The 20352-nt window shown below is 59.8% G+C and overlaps 2 protein-coding genes across 4 annotated transcripts in view; one reads left to right on the forward strand and one right to left on the reverse strand.

Annotated features, from left to right (window-relative positions):
* Positions 1–59: 59 nt before the first annotated feature.
* On the forward strand, positions 60–1853 carry GADD45B (growth arrest and DNA damage inducible beta). The gene is made up of 4 exons (XM_051639536.1): positions 60–253; positions 392–493; positions 741–954; positions 1121–1853. Exons 1-4 carry the CDS (start codon positions 216–218, stop codon positions 1232–1234), a joined length of 468 nt encoding a protein of 155 aa, XP_051495496.1. The 5' UTR covers positions 60–215; the 3' UTR covers positions 1235–1853.
* An 8528-nt stretch (positions 1854–10381) lies between these two features.
* The window catches only part of GNG7 (G protein subunit gamma 7), a 67822-nt gene continuing 57851 nt past the window's right edge, over positions 10382–20352 (reverse strand). For all 3 annotated transcript variants that reach the window (XM_051639553.1, XM_051639555.1, XM_051639554.1), the window contains 2 exons: positions 12676–12794; positions 10382–10815 (listed from right to left, as the gene is read on the reverse strand). In XM_051639553.1, the coding sequence (XP_051495513.1) occupies positions 10690–10815; positions 12676–12756 (207 nt within the window). In that variant the 5' untranslated portion in view covers positions 12757–12794 and the 3' untranslated portion in view covers positions 10382–10689. The remainder of the gene's footprint in view (positions 10816–12675; positions 12795–20352) is intronic.

Here is a 20352-nt window from a genome sequence, read left to right on the forward strand (position 1 = left end):
CCTCGGCGGGAGGCTATAAAAGGCGGTGCCGGAGCCGGCGGGGCTCAGAGCGAGCGAGCGGAAGCCTGAGTCGGGGGGAGACGCGGAGGGGACCCCGGGACAGCCACAGCCCCGCGACAGCCACAGCCCGGCGACAGCCACAGCCCCGCGGCCGCTCTGGGAATTATCGCCCTTGGGATTTGCCTTTTTCTCCCAGCCCGGATTACAATTGCACCATGACCCTGGAGGAGCTGGTGCCTTGCGACAGCAGCAAGTAAGTGAGGTGGCCTTGGAGCTGGGGGGACGGTCGGTGGGGGGGGGGGGGGCCGGGATCTGTGGTTGTCGCCGCCGGGCGGTTCGGGATCTGTGGTTGTCGCCGCTCACCGGGTGTCCCCCCGCGCTTCTCCCGCAGGATGCAGGCGGTGAGCGAGGCGGTGGAGCGGGTGTTGGTGGCAGCGCAGCGGCAGGACCGTCTGACTGTGGGGGTCTACGAGTCCGCCAAGCTCATGAACGTGTGAGTATCTCGGGGGGGTCCGGCAGGGATGGGGGGTCGGGGGGGGGGGGGGGGTGTCCTTGCAGCACCGCTGCAGCCTGCGCGGTGCGGGGGCGGGGGGGGGAATCCAGCGGGAGCGGGGGTAGCAGAGGGCTGGTTGTACCGGGGAGGTGGCCCTGGTGACACGGGGTGTGACAGCAGCGGGTGAGCAGCGGCAGCGTGGTTGGGTTCCCCTCATAACATCACGCTCTCTCCCCGCCCCCCCCAGGGACCCCGACAGCGTGGTGCTGTGTGTCTTGGCCACCGACGAGGAGGACGAAGGGGACATCGCCCTGCAGATCCACTTCACCCTCATCCAGGCGTTCTGCTGTGACAACGACATCCACATCCTGCGCGTCTCGGGCATGCAGCGCCTGGCCGCCCTCCTGGGCGAGCCCGAGCCCGGCACCGAGCCCCGCGACCTCCACTGCCTCTTAGTCACGGTGAGTGGGACGGGGACACGGGGACAGCAGCGGGACGCGGCCACGCGCCGGCAGCCCCGTGATTCCCAGCGGGGATTTGGGGACAGGGCGCGGGGGGGCGGGGATGGGACTCAGGGCCACGTGTCGGGGCGACAGCCACACTCACCTCGTGCTTCTGCTTTCCCAGAATCCACACACGGACGCTTGGAAGAGCCAAGGCTTGGCCGAGGTGGCCAGTTACTGCGCCGAGAGCCGCGACAGGAACCAGTGGGTGCCCTTGGTGTGTCTGCAGGAGCGCTGAGCCCCCCCGGCCCGCGCCGGCTCTGACCGGGGAGGGGAAAAGAAATTGAAACAGCAGGAAAAAAAAACACAAAAAAAGCGGAAACGGCCAGTTAAAACCTACAAACCCGGACACCCACCGTTTTATAATTTTTTCTTTTGAACCGGAGGAGGAGGAGGAGGAAGGAGCAGCCCGGGAGGGCTCGGGAAGGTCGCGCCGTCCGGTGGGACACGGGCCGGAGCCGCGCCCGGGAGCCGAGCTTGGCCGTGGGAGCGCCGAGGAGCCCCGGGACGGGCGCTGCGGGAGGAGACGGAGACGGTTTTGTTTTCTTTCGATTTATTCTTCTTCTTCTTCATTTTGGCACCTGGGACTCGAGGACTGCCGAGGATTTGTTGCAAACAAACTGCTTCGTCCAAAGGGATAACTTGTCGCCTGGGGGGACGGACCTTGGCCACGCCGGTGTCAGATGATGTTGGGTTGGTTTTTATTTTGCACTCAAGCCACTTGGAGATCCTGAGCTGAATCATATTCCAGAGTCTATTCTTATACTGATTTAAGGGGAGAAACAAACAAACAAAAAAAAAATAGAAAAAAAAAATCTCTCTCTCTATAATGATTTGCAATAAAATGTCTGACGTGCCCGGTGCTCTCCTGCCTCTGCGCCGCCCTTCCCACCGGCGGCGGGACCGGCCGCTCCCGGGCGGGTTTCGGGGTGGGGAGCAGCCCCGGGGCCCTCCCCGACCGCCCTTGGCACCGGCCCCGCTCCCAGCACACGCGGGGGGGCTCTCGGTGTGTGTGTACAGGGGTGTTTCCCACCCGTGCACGACCACACACCCCCCCCCCCCCCCCCCCCCGCGCTGCCTGGGAAAAGAGAACCCCCCCCCCCCGTCCCGTCCACTTTCCTCCGCAAAGAGGGGGGGATCTTGACCCGCGGCGGGGACCCCACGCACCCCTGGGGCCGTGGGAAATGGAGCCGTGGCCTCCCCCTGCCCCGGGGCAGCCAGCGTTGCTGCCCCCCGCCCGTGGGTGGGGGCTGACCCGGGGGTTCGGGATCCAGCAGAAACCGCAACTGCCGCCGGGTTCCCGGCCGTGGGAACCGGGACCGCCCCCTCCGTGGGCTGAGTCCTCCCCAGGACCGGGAAACCCTCCCCGGGACTTGGAAACCCCCCTCCCCTGCCCCAGGAATCCCCCCCGCCCCCGGGAGCCGGGACTCACCCGGTGCTCGGAGCTGCAGGTACCCGCGGCCCGGGGGGGGCTGCTCTGAGCGCCCCTTCCTCCTGCAGCCGGGGGGGGGTGGGACCCTCACCTCGGCGATAAACCCTCCCGCACCCGCCCCCGCAAACCGCGGACACCTGCGCTCTTAAAGGACCCCCTCCCTCCAGGGGATGGGTGCTGGGATCCCGGGGTCTCCTCCCACAGGACCCTTCCCTAACTGGGTACCTGGATTTGGGAAAAGGGAGAGTGGAATGATGAAGCCCGAAGGCTGAGGGGAAACGGAGGCAGCGACTGTACCACTGTCCCAGCAGGAAGGGGTGTGAGGTCCCCCCTCCGTGGGGACTCCTCGAGGCAGGAGCCACCTCCCTGGGCACAGGGGTGTGCAGGTGTGTGTGTGCTTGCACACGTGTGTGCACGCCGGGCCCGGTGCAGTGTGGGGGCTCCCAGCCCCTTCTGAGCATCCCGGCATCGCTGCAGCCCGGCCTGAGTGTGCCCCCCCAGCTCACACACACACACACACACACCCGAGCACCACGCTGCATGTCAGGCTGTGGTGACAGTCCTGGCTCTGCCTGGCCCAGCCTGTCCCACCAGGGCCAGGATCGGTGCCAGGATGGGAATCCTGCCTGGCTGGGACACGGAGTCCAGCATGGCCTGGGGACAGTGACCATCCGGTCTGGCTGGGGTGCCAGGGTGCCTCAACTGGGGACATGCCCTGTGCCCTTCTCTTGACTGCAGGGGGAAACTGAGGCACGGAGGGACAGTGGCATGTGGCAGCTCTGGCTGATCCCAGCCCCCAAGCCCTCCTCCCACACACAGGCCTGTGAGGGTGGGTGACACCCCCCAACACCTCCTAATGCAGCCTGGGGGTCCCGTAGGACCAGGTAGGGTCAGTGGGGGCAGCCCCCCACACGCATGGGGCTGGGTGTCCCAAACCACAGCTCCCACCCTACAGTAGGGGGGATACAGCAAAGGACCACCCAGCCTGGCCCAGCAGCCCTGCCCGGCCACATCTGCAATGAGCTGACAGGTCTCAGCTTGGAGCTGGGGACTGAGGGGAGGGGGACGATGGGGCAGGAAGAGGTCCCGGCCCCCAGGGAGGGACAAGCCAGGTACCCCAGGCTGCACTTGCCAAAGGGGGAGGGACACCGGGGGGGGGTTCACAGAGGGACAATGGAGCCCTGGGATGCCACAGGATGAGTCACAGCCCTGAGCCGTCCTCACCTGACCACGCTCTCACGTGCCTCAGTTTCCCCGCCTGAGGCCAAATCGTCCCTCCCACGGGGCAGTTTGGGAAAGTGAGAGGCTGAGCCCCAAGTCTGGCTCCAGAGGGGGGAGGTTTAGAAGGGGGACACGGGGACCTCTTTGTGTGGGGGGCTCTGGCTGAACAGCAGCAACGACAGGGGTACATCTCACCCCGTGCCTCCAGGCTGCTGGCGAGGGCCATGGCACGGCCTGGCACGGCACGGCCCGGGCAGTGCTGGCCCGGGGCACCCATCGGTGTTGGTGCCCAGGAGCACCCTGGGAAACCCGGGAGGGAAAGGGCCGGCGGGCAGGCTGAGGCTCCCGAAACTCATTTCACTGATGAGGCGACAAGTCACGAGGCCCCGGTGACCCCGACCGGGCACCAGCGCCACCATTCCTGCCCCCGGTGTCACCGGCAGCGTGTGATGAGTGTGTCAGGCCGCGCTGAGTCACGGTCCCGGGGGTGTCTGGGGAGGGGGGTGATGGTCCCTGGTACCTCCCCCGGACCCCACCCTGCAGCCCCTCCCGGCGCCCCGCACCCCCCGGGCCCCCCTCCCGGCCCGACAGGACACCCACGGTGCAGCCGCAGCCGCAGCCCACCCGGGAGCACACATGGAGCCGCCCACCCGTGTGCCGGGGCACGCACACACACGCCACCCACCCCCCACATTGTCCCTGCTCCCCTCCCACGGACGCAGAGACCCCCCGGACCCCCCGGACTGCAGCGTGTTGCACCCCTGATCCTGCAGTGCAGGAGAGGAGCCCCCTCCCCACCGCCCAGGACCCCCCCGGATCCCCCAGCGCTGCCCCGGACCCCTCCATGAACCCCCCCAGCCGGGGGGGGTGCCAGTGAGAACCCACAATCGGTGGGGGGCAATGGGGTCCCCTCCCCGTGTAGCCACAGCTCGCCCCTTGCAGCCCCCGGACGGGGGTCCCGGCCCCCCCCCCGCCCCAAGCCCGGTCCCCCCGGTCTGGCCGCGGTCCCGGCGGTCCCGGGGGCGGGGGGGTCCCGGCTGGACGTTGAGCAGCACTTTCCACCGGCCCAGACACCGGGGGCGGCTGCGGGGTCTGGCGGGGAGGGGGGACGGGACGGCGGACGGACCTGATTCAGCACCCGGGAGGGGGGGCATGTATGGTCTGACCCCCCCCCCCGGCACCTCCCAGCACCGGAACGAGGGAAACCGGGGCTGGGCGTGGGGGTCCGGGGCTGGTTTGGTCTGGCTGGTGAGAGCTGCGTCGTCCCCCCCGCGACCCCCGGCATCTCTGCCGCGGGGGGGCCGGGGAGCGCGGCCGATGTCTGGGCCAGCCCGACGCCGGCTTCATTAGCACCGGGGGGATAATTAACCCCTGGCGGGTTAACTAGACTTTGAGGGGGTTGCAGCGTGGGGGGCTCATCCAGGCCGGGTGGGCACACCCCCCGAGTGAGACATTGTCCCCCCCGTTTTCCATGGGAAATGTACGAGCACTGGTTCCCACCCGTGCCCCTCCCCGGATCCCCAGGACCTTGCACATCCAAGCACGGGGCTGGGGAGGGCTCAGGGATGGGGGGGGACACATGGAGCCCCTTCCTGGCTCTGGGAAACTGAGGCAGGGAGCTGGGGTCGTCCCTGGTGCTCGAGGCGTTGTGGGGGTCCCCGTTCCCCCCACGCCATGGGATGAGGACTCGTGTCATGGGGCGCAGGGGCCGGATGCTGGAGCAGGAAGCCACCCCCGTGGCGTCACGGCTGCGGTCCCCGTGCGTCACGGGTGTCCCGGTGTCCCCGTGTCACCTCGGGGAGAGGAACAAGCCGGGATCCCTCAGCGCGGTGGCGGCTGCGGGACACGCAGGGAGTCCCCACGGCGGGGAGTGGGTGTCCCCAGGGACGGTGGGATGTGCCCAGAGCTGGGGAGGGGTCCCTGCTTGCGGTGATGTCCCCACCCCCGCTGCTCCTCGGTCCTGGTGGGACCCGTGCCCGTCCACCCGGGTCATGTCCCCACAGCCCCGGTCCCGGTGCCAGCAGCTTCCCCGGCCCCGACGGCAGATAATTATAGCTGCAGGGGAGCCAAAAATAGCCCGGCGAAGGAGGGGGGTTATTTTTAGCTCTGGGCCACCAGCCACCCCGGCTCCCTGCTCGAGCCACCGGAGGGTCCGGAGGCCTCTGGGCTCCAGCGCTGGCTCCGCAGGGTCCCCGCCCGGCGGGAGCTGCTCCCGGCCCCTCTCCCGGATTTCAGTGACTTCGGGGCAGTTTGGGCAGCTCTGACGTGGCCGGGCCAGGCCCACGGCTCCCGGCTTTGGTGGCAGCTGCTGGTAGAGCCAGGCAGGGGGTTTGCAGCCAGGGCTGTCCCCCTGCCCGTTTCTGTGTCCCCCTGCCCATCCCTGTGTCCCCCTGCCTGTTTCTGTGTCCCCCTGTCTGTTTCTGTGTCCCCCTGCCCATCCTGTGAGGACCCCGGGGCTGCCTGAGAAGCAGGTGATGCCAAAGGAGCAGCCCCAGAGCCACCAGGATTGGTGCTGGAGCTTCTGGAAGGGTTGAGGTGCCCCCAAGCCAACCCCAGCACCCACCGCGCCGGACGCAGGATCAGGCCAGGCAGGAGATCTGGCAAAATGAAAAGTGAGCCTTTTTATTGTGTTATCAATTCACTTCTGAACAACAATTCCACAAAATATTCAACACTGTGCAAGGAACTGGGTCTATGGCACGACAGGAATCAAACCCAGAGATCCCGAGATGCAGACGTGATGAGGAGCCTACGGCACAGACAGCGACCACTTCCCAAGGACAGTCTCTGCAAACCTGGGTTTGCGTTTGGCAACAAGATCAGAGTTTGGCAAAATAATAATTCATACTAATAATAATTAATAATAATCATAGACCAGAGAGAAGAAATGAAGAGCGCGGAGGATCAGACGCGTGGCTTCGGTTCAAGGAAGTAAACGGGTTATATTTTATTTTGTTAAATAAAGTTGAGTTTTTAAGTACTTGGAGGAAGGGGGATCTGCTTGGATCAGGCTCAGGGGGCTCTGGAGGCTCCACCACTGAGCCCTGGACCCCAGAGTGGGTGCTGGGGGGGGGTACCCGGCCCTGGCTCCACCCCAGGACGGCTCCCGAGCCAGGGAGGGCAGGACAAGGCGAAGGGACCAACGCACGGAATCGAAGCAACGTTTCCTCTCCCTTCTCTTTTTTCAGTCTCTGTTCTATTTTTGGCAGTGGTTTCACCACAGGCTGCACAGAAACCCCGGGCAGGTCAGGGCATGTGTTTTGTGTCCAGAAAAAGGCCTTTGTGATGCCAGGGCTGCCTGTCCCCTCCCCATCCCAGCGCTTAAAAACTCTTGAAAAGTGTATTTTGTCGTTATTTTTTTTTCCCTTTTTTCCTTTTTTTTTTTTTTTTTTTTTAGATTATATTTTTTTTTGGCAAATGCAAGAACAAGGTACAAGCAGCTACTGGAGTTTGCACTGATACTGACGCGATACAAAAAACACCTACAGTGAGCACAGGGATTTACTCAAGACCAGGAAAAAAAATAATTAAAAATTAAAAAAAAAAAAAGAAAAAGAAAAAGGTCGAGGATTTTCCCACCCCATGGAGAGATACCAGCCTGCAGCCCCTGCCCCAGGCTCCCAGCAGGACCCTGCTGCCACCAGTGTCCCCGTGCTGGGAGCCCCTGGCCCTGTCCCCAGGCTCCCAGGGGACCCCCAGGAGATGCTCCCTGTCCCCTTCTCCCAGCTCCAGCCACTCGCTGAACCCAAACCTGACCCCTCACTGGCCACCCACTGCTGGACATCCCACCACAGGACATCCCACCACAGGACGTCCCACCACCAGCCATCCTACCAGCAGCACAACTCAGGCAAGACGGGATGAGCGTGGCCACACGAGTGGGAGGACAAGGGGGGGAGGCAGAGACCCCCACCTCCCAGCCTGCAGCATCCCTGGCTGCCTTCACATCCCGTGGCATCCGTGAGCACCACAGGTTGGAGCCGTCCCATGGCCATCCTGGGAGGGGAGGACACAGGCAGGGCTGGCACCATAAAATCATGAAGGTTGGAAGGGACCTCAAGATAATCAAGTCCAACCGCGACCCAACTACCACAACCCCTAAACTCTATCAAGAAGCGTTTGCTTCTCCAACACCTCCAGGGATGGTGACTCCACCAGCTCCCTGGGCAGCCCGTTCCAAGGCCTCACCAGCTGGGCTGGGGTGCTGGGGGAGCCCCTCGAGCTGATGATGGGGTGGGTGGGGGACAGGGTGGGTGGAGCGGAGGAGCCGCGCGCGGCGCTGGCGGCACCATCGGCCGCGCAGGTTCTTGGGCTGACCTGCAGCTCGGGCACTCGCCCGGGTCACCGGCTATAGCACCATGCACTGGTCTCTAACATAGAGGAAGAATCAGCAATCTGGAGTAGAAAAATAAGGCTGGAACTAGATTAAGGACAGAGAAAATTCCCTCGCGGAGAAGAGAAAGTCCTGCCGAGGCCGAGGGCGCCGCAGGACCGAGCTCAGACACGGCCCCCGAGAGCGTGAGGTGATGTTGGATGAGAGATCTGACAAAGAAAGAAACAAAACCACAACAAAAAGGCATCGCCTGCTGGGGACCCGGGCACGGAGGAACACGAATCCTCCTTGCTGCTCCACCTGCCCCGGCGCTGGCATCGGGGTGAGCTCCAGGGGGTCCCGAGCAACCGGCTGGACACGACGGGGGGGACAGGGGAGCTCTGAAATGCTCAGACCAGCAAAGGCCCCCGGGACGTTCCCAGAGCTGCTGCAGTTGGTGTTAGTGTCAAAAAACACACGGGTTTGATTTTCCCACTTTTGTTTCCAAAGGCAAGTGATGGTGAAGTTAGAAATAAAACTAATGGCAAGACACCTGCGACCAAGGGGTGAACGGAGCGTCTCTGCCAACCATGGCCCTGCCACCTGCCTGGCCAGTCGCTGCTGGAGAGGGGCTGATGGTGCTCAGCCCCCCCCAGCATTGTTGGAGGAAGACCCTCCAAGCTGCCCTTCCTGCTGGAAGATGCCAACTGGCCCTCCCTGGGCTCTGCTCCTCTCCCATCTGGCCCCTGCTCAGCTCCTTGTGCCTCAGGAGTCAGCGGCAGCCCCGGGGACTCCATCAGCCTCCAGGAATGGTCAGTAAAGGATCCCAGTGTCCTGCCCAGACCAGCCATTCCAACCACTGGAGTCACCACTGGGCAACTCCACACTGCCCAGTGTGGGCCAGGCTGTCCTCCCTCCCACCAAACCCCAAGAGCTCTGTCGTTTCCTGGGAAGCTGAACCCGGGGGTCTCCAGCCTCCTCCTGGGGGCTGCTGGTGACCATGGCCACGGGAAGGGCTCCCTGACCTGGGAAGGGCTCAGCTCCCATCCCAGCAGGAGGTCGTGGCATTTCAAACCAAAACCAAAGCACTGAGGGAATGGGAAAATTCCCAGGATTTTACATCAGCTGTGGCTTGGTTTGGTTGGTTTGGTTTTTTTCCCTTCTGTTCCCAAACCCAAAACCTGGCCCCAGGTGAGCTCAGGCACCAACACGGGGTGCCCGTGCTCAGGGTAACTGGGAAGGGACACTGGAATGCTGGTTGGGATCCCAACGGTGCCTCTGCCAAGGTGGGAGCATTTGCTGTCCCCAAGGAGCCACCAAGCCCTGGGCTCTGCCCTGAGGACTCAGACCCAACACAGGGGACCTCTCCCCTCCCTGTGGCTCTGACACTGGGGACACTGGGGACAGCAGCTCCAGTGACATGGGGACACAGAAGGGGACTTCCCTGAGCTCTGACCCCTCTCCTGAGCATCCCTGGCACTTGGCTCCTCAGCACTGGGAGGAAATTTTGCCTGTTCTCCCACACCTCCCTGTCCCCTGCTCCTCCCCAGCTGCCCCATGCCAGGTTATCCCCAGCTCTGGGAGCACTGGTGAACAAAGTGCTCCCGTTTCAATCCCATGTCCAGATTCCCAAGGGATGGAACCCGAGCTGTTTCTTCCTCGCAGCCTCACCCCCATCTCCCCTAACTACCTGGTGGTGAGACAAAGGGAGATGGGAAATGCTGGTAAATCTGTCAATGTTGGTGTTTTGGGGAAAGGTCTCCAAAAAGCCAATTTTTCCAAGGTTTCTCACCTGATGCTGCACATGAGAAAGCCCCTTCCCCCCTCCCCCCAGTACAGTCCCGTTTGGGAAAACCAGTGGTCACAGCACAGAGAGAGCCCAGAGGCCCCAGAGGGGCTCAAGCCCACCTCCCAAGCCCCAGGCTTCCCAGCACTGCTCATGGAAACTCCCCCAGCCCATGGATCCCACACTGGGAAGCAATTCCCAGCGGTGCCAGCCCCTCATCCCAGCGGAGCCGTGTGGGGAGGGACCCTCCAGCCCCCCATCCTGCCCCCTCCCCCCAGCCTCAGGTGACCCATCCAATTTGTTGAGCTGTGTTTTGGTGGGGTTGGTTCTTGGTTTGTTTTGTTTTTCCTTGCTTTTGTACCAGTTTTCTACAAAACCCCTCCCAGCTCCTCCCCACCTGGACTCTGCTCCCTGGTTCCCTCTGGAGCAGCAGAGCAAACCCCTGCAAGGACACACTAATTGGACACTAATTAGCTCAGCCCCACTCGGGGCTTTGCTCAAAGCCAGGTCCCGACACCCAGGTCTTGCATCCCACTGGAAATGCAATAAACCCCCCCCTGCCTTCACCCCTCCTGCTCCCAAATTTAAATTTAACAATTAAAAACACTCCCCCCCCCCCCCCCCCCCCCCCCCAACACTGTTTGTGTTGTTTGTTTCTTTTTTTTTTGTTTTTCTGGTTTAAAATATTGACCCTCTCAGTGCAGCACCCGCCCAGGAGCAGACACCCTGCCCTACACCACTTCCAATTTTGTTTTTGTTTTGTTTTGTTTTTTTGTTGAGTTTTGGGTTGGTTTTTGTTTGTTTGCTTTTTGAGATTTAAGTTCTATTTGAATCCACCATTTTAGTGTTTACCCCTCGGCGCAGTTGTAAGTTTGTCACTTGGGTTCAGCTGATGGAGAAGGGTGCCCTGCCTGAGAGATGGCACGTGCTGGAGCAGGAGAGCTATAGGATGGTGCAGGGCTTTTTGTCCTTAAAGGGGTTCTCAGAAGCAGGAACTCCAACCAGCAGTGGGTCACTCCTGGCATGTTGCTCGCAGTAATTCATGAGCTCAGAAGATGCTTTCGAGACCTAAAAGTTGCAAGAAAGCAGAAGGTAAAGGGAGAATATCCAGGTGAAGGCACCGAGCTCAGCCCATTGCTCCCCAAGGCTGGTGGGTCCTTCATGTGGGAGCAGAAGAGGAGGAGGTGGTGGAGGAAGAAGCAGGACCAGACTCCCCTGAGCACCTTGGAGAGGAAGCCAACCCGACTGTGGTTCAGCTTTTTGTCACAGAAACTTCGGGGAGAGGGTGACACATGAAAAAAGGGAACTGGACGTGGAAAGAAAAGCCAGTTTGTAAGGTCTGACATCAACCAAGTGGTGAGCATGGGAAAAACACACCCAGCTGAGAGCAAGATTGGGAAGAAGATATTATTGTTCTTATTTTTAAGGGCTTTGGGATGAAAAAGAAAGGAAAAAACGCCTGCTTGAGAGCAGCCCATCCTCTGATGTTAAAAATGGAGGTTTTGAAACCCTCACAAACTATTACTTAAGGCTCTGCCTATTTTAGTTCAAAGGCTTCTGGGAAGTGAGAGCCCCGAGCAGCGAGGGGGGGGCAGAGGGGCCAGGCAGGAGCTGCAGAGCAGCACCAACACAGAACACAGCCAGAGCCCAGCTGGAAGGCCCAGATGGGACCTGTTGTAGCCCTGAGCCTCATGGCAGTGGTTCTCTCCCTGGGATCCCTCCCCAGGCTCCCTGTGCCCCACAGCCAGGCAGGGATGGGCTGGCAGGGCTGGAGCTGGAAAACCCTCAGGAGCAACTGGGAGCGCATGGAGCTGGTGACAGAACCTCTGCAGCTCTAGACAAAGCCCTTCATCCCTGCTCCATTCTGTGGGGTCTCCTGGGAAGGCAACTCTGGAGACTGCATCAGATGAGGTGCTTTTGTGGGAGTCCCTGGGCATTACTGCAGTTTTACTGAGTTCCCAACCAGCAACGAGCACTGCTACCAACAGCTGCCAGGCTGCACTTAAACACCCTTAGTGCACATGCTGGGAACCAACAGCAAAACTGCTCTGCAGAGACAAGGTCAAGGCTCTACCTTAAACCTATTACTCACCTAAGACATTAATTACCCCTCATCTGGGAGCAAAGCAAGAGGAAAGGGATGAGCTTGCCAGGAGCACAGCTGAACCTGTTATGAGAGCAGGTGGCCTGGAAACCTCCCGCACTCCTTTAAAGCTTCTTAAAGCATGTTCCCTTCATCTCAGAAGTTTATGAGCTCGTTTATCTGCAGGCAAACGTGTGTCTCCCACCTCAGCTGCAAGACTTGGTGAGCAGGAGCTGAGCAGTGGGTGCTCTTTGACTCTGGGCGTGCAGGGGCCAGGGGTGTTGGAGCTCACCCTGACAGCCCTGCTGCTCTGCTCAGCCTGAGCAGCAGCACAAGGTGGTCCCACCACTCTTGCTCTTGCCCAGAGAAATATTTCAGACAGTCCCAGCTACAAAGGTCAGTGAGTACACCCACAGCCTCCCTCCTCCTCGGCGGGCACCATTTGGGATCCTGAAGCGGAGACACCGTCATTCTGAGAGGAGTCACCAACGTCTGTGCTGGGGGAAGACCTGTAATTTATTGTGTCTTCCCTAAAATGGAAGTGCCTTCACAGGCTGCATGTGTCCAGATGAGCTCCAGAACCTCCTACAGGGGCTGGTCTGCTCTTGGATCACCCTGTCACTTCCAACACCCAGGAGAAGCTGCCCAGGCTGTGACCTCAGCTGCTGGGGTGCCCAGTGCCCACAGACCAGGGTCTCGTCTAAAAATGCTGCAACATCTGAGCCAGAGAGACGGCAGCAGCATGTGTGTGCTCAGGGAAAACCCAAAGTGCACTCCCGGGGACCCTTCCCAGTCCCTCCCTGCCCACCCTGGACACGGGGTGCTGCTCCAGCTGCGGGGCTCACCTTGATCCTCTCGATGCCGGCCTCGATGCGGAGCTGCTCCACCAGCTTCCGGGCCTGCGCTATGTTGTTAGTTGTTGACATTCTTTGCCATCGGCTCCAGGCCCCAGCACGAGAGAATCCTGCAAAGCAAGGAGGGGGACAGGGGGGGTTGGCATCATGCACGAAGCCACCAGGCCCTGTCTCAAAAAGGTTTGTGCCCTGGGTTGTCCCCAGCAGCCACGTGCCCAGCGCTGCCGCGGGCTCTGGTGACACCGACTTGAACGTTTCTCAATTTTGCTTCAAGTTCTCCTTTCCTTGAAGCAGCAAATCTTGGTGCACTCTCTTCAGGCTTTTTAAAATTAAATAGTAATAAAAAAAACCCCAACAACAACAAAAAAAACCCCAAACCAGAAACTTGCTGATGGGAAAGGAAAAATGCAACTTTTTCTGCAGAAAGCCCTGTCAGATGCATTCAAGTGACTGGAAAAGGGAACTGAAACGTTCCAGCCCACGTAACCTGGCAGGTGGATGGGGACACTGCTCCACTGTGACCACAGGCAGCTCCTGGGTCCTCACCCTCACTTTTGATCTCTCTTTGCACCACTGCTTTTGTCCTGCCCCACTGCCAGCATCAGGATTTCCTCCGCAGCAACCAGAAAGGCTCATTACTGCACAAACTCAGACTTCTCTATCCATCATTTTGCAAATTGATGCCCCCGAAAAATGTAGAGTGAGGAAGGAAAAGTGAGAGAGGGTCCCGGGCTGGGCGGTGGGTGACGAGTCAGGGCGCAGGGGCAGAGGTTCCTTGGGTGCCAGAGCACTGGATGGAAGCAGAGCACAGATGGGGGGATACACAAGCTTGCAGGCACTGACAGCTCAGGTCACAAATTAACCTTCCTGGACATTTCAAAGCAACAACTGAAGGAGTTTGTCTGTGAGAGCAGGATCCGTGGCTGCCCCGGGGCAGCAGCCAGGGCTGCAGCACCTCCCAGGCAGCTCCAGCCACGCCAGCCCAGCCTGGCTCCCTTGGCCAGACACTGTCCTCAGGTCGTTGCTTTGTGATCATCTCTGGGGCTGCTCCAGAGCTGTCAGGAAAAGTCACTTCCTCGCCCTGCCTGGCTGTGACTCAGCCCCTCAACATCCCATCCCGGCGGGGACCGGGGGTGAGGGCTGCAGCCAGGACCACCCCCCACCTCCCCACAAGCCAGGAGATGATGCTGGGAGGAGGAAAGAGCCAAAGCAAACAGGGGGGGAGACACCAGTGGTGCTCCCAGCCAGCCGCCCACCCCAGCCCTTCTGTGCAGCTTTAATTACAGGCTCCCTCAGACCTTCTCCCCGGGACCAGCAGCTTCAAAGCAGATGCTGAACTGGTGCCTTTACTGGGGAGGGGGGGAGAGGGGGGAGCGTCTGTCCCAGCTAAAACCCTACCAGACTCAAGCTGTCTCCCCTGTGTTTAGACACGAAGGGCGTTTATTTCAGACCACAACGGCGCTCCCGGGGATTATTTTCCTTGGCAGCAGGACACGTGTGCTGCCCTCTGCAAGCCCTGCCCGGCGCTCGGCTCCGTCTGCAGCTCCCGAGGCTGGGGCAGAAAACAAGGGGCTCTTCAGCCAGCATTCCCAACCCCACCACGGGACAATTCCCTGAATTCGCAGGGTTAATTGGAAATCTCCACCTTTCCAGTCCTGGAAGATGTTGGTCAGGGACATCTGGGAAGCCAGCTGCTGAAATAAAGCCTGGTTCTGTGGAAATCATAAAATGCTTTGGGTTGGATGGGACCTTCAAGATCGTCCAGTTCCAACCCCCCTGCATGGGCAGGGACACCTCCCACCAGCCCAGGCTGCTCAGATGGGGAGAAGGAAGCAGGGTGGTCCCTGGGGGAAGGATCCTCTTCTCCTGCTCCCATTTGAAGCACCCCAAAATAGTGCAGTCAACATTAGGATGGGGGGAAAAGCTCTATCTCAAAGTCAAGCTCTTTCTAAATCTGGACCACAGACTTGAAAGACCTCCTGACTGCAAACTGCTCACTCCTCATTGACCAAACAATCCTTCACCTGGATAAAGAGTTAGCAGGCAGCTGGAGGAAGAAAAAAAAAAATCAAGCAATCAGACATAATTTATGTTTGCAGCAGCACAAGATCACCTGCTTGTACTTTCCCAGCTTCCTGTTTATGGAACAAGGCTGATGAATCAGTCCAGGGCACGTTTCTTGAGGGAACTTCTGCAGCACTGGGAGACGTGGCCCGTGTCCTGCTGCTCAGGGGACCCCAGCCCAGCTGCAGGGAGGGTGGTTCTACTGAGGGCAGCTGAGAGAGTCCTGCAGCTTAAAGCCCTTGGTAAGAGGGAGCAGTTCCTCTCCCTGCTCTCCCTCTGGTTTCACAGGGTCCTTTCCAAGGGTGACCCCACCAGCCCTGGCCCTGCCCACACGGGTGGCCTCTCCCAGGGGCAGGGAGCAGCACCCATCACCACCAAGTGCAGGGTCGTGTGTTTGCAGCAACACCTGCAGCAACAGCTCCTGCTTCCCCCCCAGCCACCATCGCCCGGGGGGGCTCTGGGAACCGAGGGGGCAGCAACAGCTCCTGCCCAGCCTTTGGGACGTGCGGACACCAGTGCGGGCAGCCGAGCTCCCTGAGCGCCCCGGGGCAGTTTGGCTGGATGCAAAAGCCCCGAGGCTCTTCCCACTGCAGACCTGCCGAGCTGGGACCGGTACCGCCCCCAGCCCGGGCTGCCGGGCGGGCCAGACCCCCGGCCCCGCTCCTGCCCGGCGGGACCTTCACACCAGCTCCTGTTTCCGTGGTGAATAATTAACCAAGCGCGTCATTAGCAACCGGAGAGCAGCGGCACACGGGACCCAGCGGCGCAGCAAGGGCGGCCTCGGGGTTTTTAAGAAGCCAAAGCAAACCTGAAAGATGTCACTCAGGCTTAGGGGCTGTGCAAGTCACCCGGGAGGTGAAGGCGCTGGGAGCGAAGCCCGGCAGCAGCCGGCGGGGCAGGGCAGGGCAGGGCAGGGCAGGGCAGGGCAGGGCAGGGCAGGGCAGGGCAGGGCAGGGCAGGGCTGCACGGCCCCTGCCACGGTCTGTTTTGAAGAAATCTGTGTTTGGAAAAGGGCAGGGAGGTGGCGTCCGCAGCCCGGCCTGGGGACGAGGCACAGGACAGGGGGGACACCCAGGCCTCGAGCACATCGTCCTGCCTCTGCTCCATCCCCGGCTCCATCCCCGGCCCGGGAAGCGTCCTGGCCAGCCCGGCTTCCTCCCTGCCAGGCAGGAGCTGCGGAGCGTGGCAGCCCCTGCCCAGGGCTCTTCCCTGCCCAGGGCTCTTCCCGGCACCTCCTCATGACTCTGCAGAAGGAAAACGCTGATTCACGGAAGGGACACCGTGCGGCGGGAGAGAACCCTTCCCGCATCCCTGCCAGGGCAGCTCCTGCCCTCCCAGCCCATCCATCTCCCCGGCGGCATTCCTGGGAAGGGCAGCGCTGCCCGGAGGACAAACCCCGCTTTCGGGAAGGTTTCCTGTTGCATTCAGGCGATTTTCCCGCTGTCCTGTAAGTGATTCCAGGAGGGCTGAAGTCATCAGACTGTCCTGCACGTCTCTGGGCTCCCAGCCCTGCTCCTCTGGCAGGAGCCTGCAGATCCCAGGCTGCGGAGCTTCTCCCTGTCCCAGGGATTTCCTGCAGCAAAGATTTCACACCTACTGGATGCATTAAAAACTCTGCTGCGAGTTAAACACTGAAAACGAATAAAAATTAAGAGAGCAGGAGCACGGGCAATGATTCTGTTTATCATCCAGTGGTGGTTCAAGGTCAGGGCCAACAACAGCAGCAGTGAGGGAGGGTTGGGAAACACTTGCAGGCAGTAAACAGGGAGTCAGGAGTGCAGGAGAGGGGCAGAGGAGGCTCAAGAAAGAAGCAAACAAGTCCAGAGTTGGGATTTGGCTGCAGCACCAAAACCCCGTGAGCCCTGCTGCCTATTTTAGGAGAAGCCCTGGAGGACAGAGTCCCAGCAGTTAAGGGAGGATAAGTCCTGGAACAATTGGGATTTGCTGTTTTAAACTGGTTTGCATATCATGACCTGAAAGAGGGTCAGGATGCTCCTCACTGTGCCCTGCAGCAGCTCAGTCTCTGACCCAAGAACGACCACAAATACCCTCTTCTGGACCAGGTTTCATCATCACACATGGAACATTGACAGGATCACCCTGTTACAGCAGCAGATTTCTTGTGCTCACGTTCTTCTTGTACCTTCAGCAAAAAAAAAAGGCTTCTCAGTGTTGACACAGCAGGGTGCTCCAGGCCACTGTGCTCTGCTGTTTCCAGGGAGGCAGGGGTGAAAAGGGCACTTCCAGGGGACTGTTTTGCCCCCTCAGCTCCCAGGATCTGTTCTGCACAAACCCGTGGACGTCAGAGCACGACTGGCACGTGATGACACAGCAGGCATCTCCGCTCCTCACACAGGTTTTCTTTCTCATGAGCTAGTTCTTGGTGTACCAGGTAGATGGCAAAGGTGAAGATTTGGGCTGCTGGAGGTGGGGGGCGGGGGGGAGGGAAGAAAACCAACACATCCCAGCACAGCTCCTGAGTCAGAGCGTGGAGCAAGAGCAGTGACAGCAGCGCTGACGAGCCGTGACTCAGCACCAGCTCCTGTGCAGCTGACGCCTCCTCCCTCAGCACCTCAGCCCTGCTCCCAGCTCCCTGCTCCCAGCTCAGCCCTTCCATCCCACCTCCCACCGCTGCCCCAGAGGTGAGGGATCACAGAACTGGGTGGCAGCAGGACGGGGCTCTGCACCCTTCCCATCCCACGGGATGCAGGGAGGGACCCCTGGGCTCAGCCTGCCCTCAGCACCAGGCTGGGATGTTACAGCAGGATGCAGGTCCCAAGGATGAAGCCGGGCTTGTCCCTGCACACCTCAGCCCTGCGCCCTGCCACCCGGGGCTGTGCTGGGCCTGGCACCCCACGCTGCTCTTCTCTGACCCCACACAAACCCCTCCTCCTGGATGCAAAAGGTGCCACCTGCAGCCCCTGCACCCCGTCCCAGCCGGGCAGGAAGCGTTACGCTAGGCAGGAAATATGCACCGATCCCTCCAGTTTCTGAATTCTTCCCATACTTCTCATAGCTGGAAGCTGCCACTCCCAGCAGGCTGAATAAACAGGAGAACATCTGAGGGACTGCCCGAGCTGGGCTGCTTTTGTCTTCCCCCTCCGGATAAAAAAACAAAACAAAGGAAAAATCTGGGAGATGGGTGTTCATGGACATCCCTGGGCTCCATGGGGAGCACCAGGAGCACCGTGCCAGCAGCCTCCACCATGGGGCTGGTGGGATGGGGACCCAGGCACACGGTGCTGAGCAAGGGATGTGGGGAGATGGTTGGGGGAGAAGGACACTCCGGGATCTCAGCCGTAGCCAAACTCTGCGCTTCCCCAGCAGCTCAACCACCTGCAGCATCTCCAGGTCCCATGGGATGGCACCAGCTCTGGAGACACCGTGGGGCATAAAACCATCCCCCACCTGGACCACCATGACCACGGATCTCCCAGGCCCCATGGAGCAGCAGCCTGAGGGGATCCAAGCCTGGCTGGGAAGGGCAAGATCCCAGCTTGGAGAGGGAGCAGCCAAGGGCCCCCGTTAGGGCTGCTGAGCTGCTCCCTCCCAGGGGAAGCTCCACCAAGGCCCCAGCCCAGGAGCAACACACACCTCACTGGAGCCATCCTGAGCCAGGCTGGTGCCAGGAAAGCCGGGGAGGGGGGACATGAAGAGGGGCTGGAGACTGGTAACCCACTGTAAACCCGCCGGGTGGTTACTCCTTTTAAAGATGACCTCATGCTTTTTTGGAACAGAAAAAGGCTGTTGGGGCAATGGCATTTACTCCTTGTCTGGGCAGAACAAAGCAGGCTCCATTTTTCTTTTACACTTCCTGCACCAGTAGCTTAACAGCTGAATGAGCTATTGAATTTTTTCCTGAGTGCAGCAATTTTTTCCTTTCCCCCCCCCTCCCCTTCTTTAAGACCTCCAGATTTCTATGGCCTGGGACAATACTCGGGGAGGGCTCAGCGAGGAGCTGGGCCGAGGAGCCATCCCAGGATGGAGGAACATTCCTTAACGAGGCAGTGGTGGGAAGCACCAGGCTTTGCTCTGCCTCTTGCTCAGGACCAGGGTTTCTCCACATCTCAGGGTTGAAACAATCCAGCTTATTTTCCACACCTTATCCTGCATCACCTCCAGCTTGACCAGCAGGATGAGCACAGGAGAAGAGCAGGGACACCAAAACATTTCACTGCAGCAGGAAAACAAGTTCCTAAAGTGCCCATAAGCTCCTTTAGATTTGCAAAACCCCTCACACTGTCCCTCCCCAGGTAAATTACAGCCTCCTTACAACAGGTTGTAACTAGGCCACATATTTTAAAATGCTTCATGTACCTCCTGCAGCCACCAGCAGCTCCAGCCCAGCACTGACAGACCCTTTGCAGCTCCTGTCAACGGGGACAAGTCTTGCACTTTTATTAATATATTAGAAGCTTGAAACTATATCATTACTAGACCAGAAGTCTGATCCACCATTTCAGGTCCATACTGGGAGCAATTTGCTCTTTGGTTTTTTTTTTTCCCCAGCTCCAGTATCTAGGCATGTCTGTTTCCAGATGGAAACAACCCAAGCCAACATGTCTGAGCTTCAGGGTTTTCTTGGACACACAGAAGTTAATTTGCTTTCTGCACAGCCTGGGTGGGAAGGCAACGTGTTCTCTTTTCTACTCATGTTGCAGCACAGAAACCCCGGAGCTTCGAATGGAGTCTCCAGGTTTTCCCCAGGGAAGGGAGCACTCCTGCAGCAGGGAACGTCTCCAGCCAAAATGGGGCTTGCAGCACCAAGCTGGGCAGAGCACAGGGTCTCAGCACGAGTTTCTGCCCAATTTTTGGAGGAGGCTTTCCAGGCAGCAGGGCTGCTCCAAGAGGAGGATGGCACAGCTGCTTCCCAACCTTCCTGGATATCCCTGTCACAGCTGCAGGAGAGGGGCATGTGTCTCCATCAAAGCTGTTTTTACCAGGAGGTCCATTCATTGGTAGCTATTTCATCTCTTGAACTGCTCTAGTTTCAAACTGGCCAAGGATTTTGGAAGGAGAGAGTATCCCTGGAGACCTGCAGCTCCATTTCCTTCCCATTAAAGGTAATGATTACCTGGCTGACAGAGTGTGAAATCCTGCAGGATGCATCTGCCAGCCTTGCTGGGAGCATCCACCAGACCTTGTTTCCAGGGTAGCCTGAAACCCCCCGTTCCCCAGTTAACTCTGTGTTACTGAGGCTGTTGTTCTCTCAGCTCTGCCTTTATCCTCCCCCTTCTCTCCCAGTTCTCTGCAGCAGGTTTGGTGCCAGCTGGGTGGGGAGCTCTGGCAGGGCTGCCACGGCAATTACAGACAATCACCACCCTGGTGCTGCAGACCGTGTACCCTGAGTCACTCCAGCACATTCCAACCTTATTTTTAGACCACACATTAAAAAAAAAAAACAACAAGCAGAGTGCAAAGGTAAGTATTTACACCAGTTGCTACCTGGAGCCATCACCCAGAGTCTGTGACACGTGGTGCTGGGCTGTCTCCTTGGCTCACGTGCAGGAGCTGTGGATCCATTCCTGGTTCCCTGGAGGGTCCTGGCAACCCTCTGAAGGGTCTGGAGCCACCACTGGGCTCCTGTGCTAGCCCACGGTATAA

This window comes from Apus apus, chromosome 24 (genome assembly GCF_020740795.1).
Source record: "Apus apus isolate bApuApu2 chromosome 24, bApuApu2.pri.cur, whole genome shotgun sequence".
NCBI lineage: Eukaryota > Metazoa > Chordata > Aves > Apodiformes > Apodidae > Apus > Apus apus.